The sequence below is a fragment of the Pelodiscus sinensis genome, chromosome 30 (assembly GCF_049634645.1).
Source record: "Pelodiscus sinensis isolate JC-2024 chromosome 30, ASM4963464v1, whole genome shotgun sequence".
Lineage (NCBI taxonomy): Eukaryota > Metazoa > Chordata > Testudines > Trionychidae > Pelodiscus > Pelodiscus sinensis.
The window spans coordinates 5758268-5765649 of NC_134740.1; the positions used below are offsets into that span (position 1 = coordinate 5758268).

Consider the following 7382-nt stretch of genomic DNA (forward strand, 5'->3'; position numbering starts at 1 on the left):
GTCCCTGCGGGTGCAGTCTGGGCAGAGACAGGGACAGATTTATGCAAGACACTGACTCTCTCATTTGCATACCCCGCTGTTCATAAGATACACGCGCTGCTCCTGCCGGGGATCTGACTGACACTTCCTGGGGCCCCGAGTGCAGGAGTCAGACTGCCCCGGCCGGGGTGTCTGTGCAGGGCCGGGCACGGGGCGCTGGGACCCTCCTGACACTTTCGGACCCTTGGAGGAAGGAGCAGCTCCCTGCAGTGACTGTGTCTCCTCACGCAGGGACTGAGGGGCTGGTGACTCTCAGGTGATGGGGGAGGGAAGTGATCTCTGGAGCTCCCTCCCATGCGCAGAGGGGCCATGCAGCGCCGAGCAGTAGCTCAGTGTGAGGGGAGGGTCCATGTCTCAGGGTGTCACTTTTTCCTGCGTGTAAAATATCCCCGTAGCGCGTGTCTTTGGCACACAGCCCGAGTCAGAGGGAGTCGTAAGTAAAGCGAGAAGCCCGGAGCAGCGGACACCAGGAAACGCCTCGATTCCCGCGGTCCCTGCACCTGCTGCCCCCTCACCTCTTGCCGGGGGTCTTTGCTTCTTCCTGCGGCACAGCCTGGCACAGGGAGGGAGGCAGCAGCTCCTGTCCGAGCAGCGCCATGAGCTAGGATGCTTGTATGTTGGCGATTTAGCGGGCTGCCACAGATAAGGGCTTCAATGGGGGTGGGGGTGGTACTGTGACTACAAGGGGCACTGCGGATCACGGCTACAGCCTGGAGAGGTGCTGGAAACTCAGGGGGTTCCACCGGCTTCGGGGCTTCAGCCTGGGGGCGCTGGGAATTCAGCATGGAAGGGGTTGGCAGGATCAACGTTTCAGCCCCGCAGCAGGTGCCGGGATTTGGGGCTTCAGCACCGCAGCCTGAAATCCCCCCTTTTGAGGAACCTTCTTTGGGGTGCCCATGGGCAGGGGTGACACAAACCTCTGACTCACCCCCGCACCCTGACCCCTCTATCACACACAGTCTGCCTGGTCTCTTACTGGCCGCCTGTCGTTCTGCCTCTGCGCCCTGCCTGAGAGCGCCCCCTGCTGGCACCGCCTGCCGCATTCACCTGACCTGAATGTAACCCTCCCCTCACGATAATACATGGTCCCGTCCCGTTTTTAACGGGAAATTCCTGTACTTAAGTCCCGTGACTCCCCTGAAGATGTCTTGACGGGCGAATTGTCCAGTATTTGCAGCTGGTGGGCTCCCCCTGCTGGTCAGCTGGTGTCTCCTGCGGGTGGCTGGCGGGTGGGTGCGATTTTTGCAGGAATATGTCACTGAAGCCGGTAGCGTTTTTAGGACAGAAACTGAGAGACTAGATCTGAGACCCCCTGGCCGGAGGCTGACACAACGGAACGGGGCTCTTGGCTTTAGCCGCCTCCCAGCCTGACTGCTCCCGTTTTAATTCTGTGCCCCAGGAAGAGACTAAACCGAAGCGGGCAGGGCCCCCACCTGGAGCCGCCTTTTTAAAAGTGTCTCGACTTGAGCAACCAGAATTGGAGCCAAATCTCCCTTGTGGTCCTACTGGCGGTAAGAAGGGAGCCTGGAAACCCAGAGTCAGCGAGACCTTTCTCGGGGCTGTCTCCGGCTGGAACCCACAGTGACCAATGTCCGGCTGTTCCGTTCAGCACCGCTCCTCCCCGCTGTGTCCTCCCTTCAAAGCCCTCCCCGAGTAGCGCCCTTTGTCTCGGGCTCGCTCTCCGCCCGGAGGCGCGTTCCAGGAGCCTGTGACTGGCAGGGCCCCTCGCTCGCGGCAGGGTTGGCTAAAAGGCGTCAGCAGCCAGGGCCCCTCCCCCGCTGGAGCTGTGGGTGAGCGCCGGGGGCAGGGCCATGGGGGCGGGTCCGGTCCTGGGACAGACCCACATTTCCTGCTGTGACGTAGTGGGGGTACTTGCTGGGCTGTGGTGACCCCTGCTGTCTGGAGCAAGACCCAGCAGGGAAAACCTCACTATGCAAAGGTAGTGCCAAACTTGTTGAACCAGTGGCCAGACACCCCCCATGGAGAGGAACAAAGGAAGGTGGAATGCTGCCCTGACTGGGGGGCAGGGCTGGAAGGGATTTTAGTGAGTTCCTCGCTGGAAGGCAGGGTATAAGGAGCTGGGGAGGGGGCTGGGACTCCCCTATCTCAAGGGTGGGCACTGAGGCCTCTTAGCCCCAGTTCCTGTAACCAGATTACATCTGTGCTGCGCTGTGCTGGAGGAGCAATAAACCACCCTCAATTCCACTGGCTGGTGCAGTCTGTTTGTGCCATTTTGGGGGTGCAGGAGACCGGGAACCCCCAACGCGCCGTCACACTGGTGTCAGGAGCGGGATGCACTGCACCCCGTGGTTGGAGCTTCCAGCGGCGAGCGACAAGGCGCAGGAAAAGCAAGAGCCCTGGAGCCAGGCATGCTGAAGACAGAGTGAAGCGGTTCCTGGGAATCGTGGGGCGCTGCAGCACTAGACTGGTGAGTCTGCACCGAGGGGACCCGCGGGCAGATGGCCTATGCCCGACTCTTGAAGGCAGAGCTGGTGGAGCTGAGCAGAGAGAGGGGCTTGCCTGTGCAGAAAGCAACCAAGGCCCAGCTGATTGCTCAGCTAGAAGAGAACGACCAGCCACAGGGCCAGGATCTTGTCCCCAGGGGAAGCAGCCAGACCCGTCCTGAGAGTGTGTCAGGCTCAGAGAGGGGGAGGAGTGCTGGAACTCACCGGAGAGATGAGACAGCTTCCCCCAGGAGACCTGCAAGCTGCAGCCCATCTAGGGCAGGGGCCAGCCAAGCAGAGCTGCGGCGGCTGGAGATCCAGCTGCGGATCAAGGAATTGGAAGTAGAGGACCGAGAGAGGCAGCGGCAGCATGAGCTGGCCATGGCAGAGCGGAGAACCGGCGGGGCACCGGCTGCGCCAAGTGCGGATGGGCCCCAAGGTCCCAGGACTGCCAGACGCTTGGAGAGGCTCGTGGTGGCCCAATTGAAGGACATGGGCGACATAGACAGGTTCCTCAGTGCCTTTGAGAGGGCCTGTGGACTGCAACGGGTTCCCCCAGCTGACTGGCTGCAGGAGCTCATCCCCGCACTGAGCCAGGAGGCGGCCGGAGTGCTCAGTCAGCTGGAGGACCTACAGCCAGGGGATTACAACCGAGTCAAGGAGGCCCTGCTGCACAAGTTCGGGCTGACCCCCGAGATGTACAGGAAGAAGTTCCGGGGGGTACAGAAAGGGCCACGGGAGACCTATGTGGATCTGGCCTCCCGCCTGGCGCAATACTGCCGCAAGTGGGTGTCTGGAGTCGGAGCCCAGACTGCAGAGGAGCTGCTCAAGCTGGTCATGATGGAGCAGTTCTATGAAGCGTGCCCACCCAAACTGAGGCTGTGGCTCAAGGACCGGAGACCAGAGAACCCCCAGGTGGCCGGGAGGCTGGCGGATGAGTTCACGGAGAGCCGGTCCGGGGGTGAACGGGAGTCCCGGAGAGAAGGAGAATCGCGCAGAGACCAGTTCCCGGCGGAGCAACGGAGAGAGACACCTCCGAGGCGAGCCCCGGGGACCAGGACCAGTCATCGATACCCCAGAGAACCCGCCAGGCCCTGGACAGAGACAGCCCAAAGCCTAACTTGCCATCGCTGTGGGCAAAAAGGCCACAAGAGGGCTCAGTGCACCAGGTCCCAGGACCGGGGACTTTCCAGGGTTAACTGGCTGGGGCGGGAGGAAGGGCAGGCTGCCCCAGAGGCAGGGGCTGGCAGGCAAACCTCAGCTCAGAGAGAGGGGAAGGATGCTCAGTGCACCTCCCCTGGGAGGTCTGATTCTCAGGAGGCGGATTTCTCCGTGTACCGGGTGGGGGCAGGACGGCCCCTGCGGAGCGAGTGCCTCATACCCCTGGAGGTGGATGGTAGGAAGGTGACGGGCTTCTGGGACACGGGGGCAGAGGTGACACTGGCCCGATCCGATATAGTGGCCCAGAGCGGATACTACCCCACACGCAGCTGACCCTGAAGGGCATAGACAGGTCCCCGTTTAAGGTGCCTGTAGCCAGGGTGCATCTGAAATGGGGGGTGAAGGAAGGCCTCAAGGAAGTGGGGGTGCACCCGCACTTGCCCACCGAGGTGCTGATGGGGAATGACCTAGAGGAGTGGCCCCATGAATCCCAGCGGGCTCTAGTCACTACCCGGAGCCAGAGCCAGCGGGGGGCTGACAACCTGGGTCCAGGGAAGGACTCCTGGCATCGTCCTCAGGGTCCCATCCCAGTGGACACGGGGTCCAGCCAGGCTGGGACTCCGGACCTAGGCAAAGGTGGGGAACAGGTCCCGATCCCTGCCTCAGCAGCTGAATTCCAGGCTGAGGTGCAGGCAGACCCCTCCTTGCAGAGGCTGAGGGACCAGGCTGGCCTCCGTGCAGCTCAGTCCCGGGGGAGAGGTGGCCAGGAGAGATTCCTGCGGGGGCGTGGACTCCTGTTCCGTGAATGGCTTCCCCCCAGGAAGTCGAGGGCATGGGGGGTCCAGCGGCAGCTGGTCGTCCCCCGAAAGTATCGCCTCAAGCTGCTGTATTTGGCCCACGATGTCCCCGTTGGGGGCCACCGGGGGATCCGGAGCACCCAGCTGAAGCTGCTCCAGCACTTCTATTGGCCGGGAATCTTTACAGCCGTGCAGCGGTACTGCCGGTCCTGTGACTCCTGCCAGAGGGGCGGGAAGGCCCAAGACAGGAGGAAAGCGGCTTGGGGGTCTCTACCCCAGATAGACCCTCTGGGCTTGCTGAGAGAGTTATGGGAGGGGAAGACCTCCCTGGATGGAGCTTCGGGGGTGGAAGCCGCCCTGGCTGTCCAGAGAAGGCTCACTGGGCTCATGGCCCCGGCCCGAGAGACCCTGGCCAGAGATCAAGGCCAGCGGAAGGGTGGGTGTGACCCCGAGGACAGGCCTGCGCCAGTCGCCCTGGAGCGGGGCGGCGAGTGGACAGAGGGAAGCCAGCTCATGTGGGGCCTTGCCACGGCCGGACTGAGTCAAGGGGAGCACCCATGTCCCCGGGGCGGGTTCCCACGCAGAGGACCCGAACTTCCCTAGGTCACGAGCGGAGTGACCCTGCTCAGTTCGCTCTCGGAGGGGGGAGAACTGTGACGTAGTGGGGTTACTTGCTGGGCTGTGGTGACCCCTGCTGTCTGGAGCAAGACCCAGCAGGGAAAACCTCACTATGCAAATGTAGTGCCAAACTTGTTGAACCAGTGGCCAGACACCCCCCAAGGAGAGGAACAAAGGAAAGTGGAATGCTGCCCTGACTGGGGGGCAGGGCTGGAAGGGATTTTAGTGAGTTCCTCGCTGGAAGGCAGGGTATAAGGAGCTGGGGAGGGGGCTGGGACTCCCCTATCTCAAGGGGGGGCACTGAGGCCTCTTAGCCCCAGTTCCTGTAACCAGATTACATCTGTGCTATGCTGTGCTGGAGGAGCAATAAACCACCCTCAATTCCACTGGCTGGTGTAGTCTGTTTGTGCCATTTCGGGGTGCAGGAGACGGGGAACCCCCAACGCGCTGTCACACCTGCCCCTTGCTCCAAACACATCCAGCTTCTCCAGCGGCTGCGATGGCTCCGGTCCCTTCCAGCTGGAGCTGACTGTGTTCCAGGAACTGAGTCGTACCCTGGAAAGTGATTTAGGCACTTAGGGCTCTAAAGCCCTTTAACTGTCTCTGATTCTATGTCACTGGCAGTAATGACCCGGGTTCACACGAGCAATCACTGGCCTGGGTGAGTGAGGAATTAGCAGGAGCCCTGGGTTCTCTCACTGGGGTTTGTGAAGGGCTGTAGCTGCGGTTTGTGTCACTGTGTCCCGAGCGCAGTAATACGTGGCGGTGTCATCGGCTCGCAGGCTGCTCAGCTGCAGCCAGGCCGTGGTTATGGAGTTGTCCCTGGTCATGGTGACTCGCCCCTGGAAGGCCGGGGCGGAGCCAGTGCTACCATCGATAGGACAGATGTAGCCCATCCACTCCAGGCCTTTCCCGGGAGTCTGCCGGACCCAGTTGATGCAATAGCTGGTAAAGGTGTAGCCGGAGGTTTTACATGTCAGCTTCACAGACTCTCCGGGCTTCTTGATATCTGCCCCAGACTGGGTCAGCTGGACCTGGGAGCTGGCACCTGTTAATCATAAAAACACAGTTAATTCCCGTCTGTCCCCACCTTCCCAGGTTTATCCAAGATCCTCTGTTCCTCTCCTCGCAGCAGAAGCTGATCAGCTTGTGCGTCAAAAGGAATTTACCTGCACTACCCTCCTGTGCTGTAGGGAGGTACAGTTATCCCCATTTTGAAAGGGGGAAACTGAGGCAGGAAGATTTTGAGTGTGCTCTCTGAGTTTTTGGACACCCAGGTCCCATTACAAATGATGAACGTGGGTATTAAAATCTTTTTGACGGTTCAAAATCTCAATCTATGTGATTTCTTCAAGGCTAGAGAATTTACAATCCTGACCCGCACCGCTCTGGCCTAGCTTACAACCATCTTCCCTCCCCTGGCCCAGCTGTGCTGAGCTGATGCCGGTGCGTTCATCCACCTACCCGAGAGAGCTGCTAACAAGGAAAAGAGGCTCAGACGGAGCATTTTCAGCCTCCGTTCCGTGCCTGGGAACTAGCGACCCTTCCTCTGCCGGCAGCTGTTCAGGGAGGGCCGCTTCTTGGCCTTATCAGTCACTTTCCTTCTTCATTTGCATGTTGGCACCGCCTCGTCATTTGACTAAACCTCAGCGTCACCCGCCTGTACAAATAGACGCCGGGAGAACTGTGCGGGGCGCGGTCCTGGCGGGCACTAAACACACGAATGAAATTCGGGTCCCGATCCCGGCGGACACTGAAGCACGTGGACATGGGTCTGAGCTCGGAGTGAATTGGGAGACTGAATAGGAAAATTCCTCCTATTGTGAACTCGGAATGTAACAGGCGAGATGAAGGAAATTGGAAGACCAGAACCAAGGGCTCCCCCTGCCCGGATGAAATGGGCCCGATCGTTGTGGCTGACAAACCCTCCGAGGGGCCCTGGGCGCTGGGCGCGGGAATTCCCTGATCTTGTGCCCAGCGTCAGTCTGTGGGAAGAAACGCTTCGTGCTCCCACGTGACACTTTGCTGCCCCCTTGTGGCTCTGCGCGGCTGGTGCGCGTAGGAACCATTTCGCTCTCCTACCAGTAGCCTGGAGCCTTTTCGAAGGTTACTCATTAGCGCAGCTGGTAGAGCATCAGGCTTTTACCCCGAGAGCTCTGGGTCAGGTCCCAGACATTCCATTCTAGGATGCGCTCCTCGGACTGCACCGCCGGAAGGGCAGGTGGAGACTTCGTGGATCCCTGTTGCTCAGAGGCAGCCCCACCCCACATGCAAAGCCACGAATAACAACAAAAGCTGGCGGGGAGCCCATGAAGTCCACCAT

At 60.5% G+C, this 7382-nt stretch overlaps 1 gene segment (V, D, J or C); it reads right to left on the minus strand.

Moving 5' to 3' along the window:
- Positions 1-5754: 5754 nt before the first annotated feature.
- LOC142821231 (immunoglobulin heavy variable 1-8-like) lies at positions 5755-7382 on the minus strand. The segment is given in 2 exon segments: positions 5755-6107; positions 7328-7382. Coding segments are annotated over 2 exon segments (408 nt in total).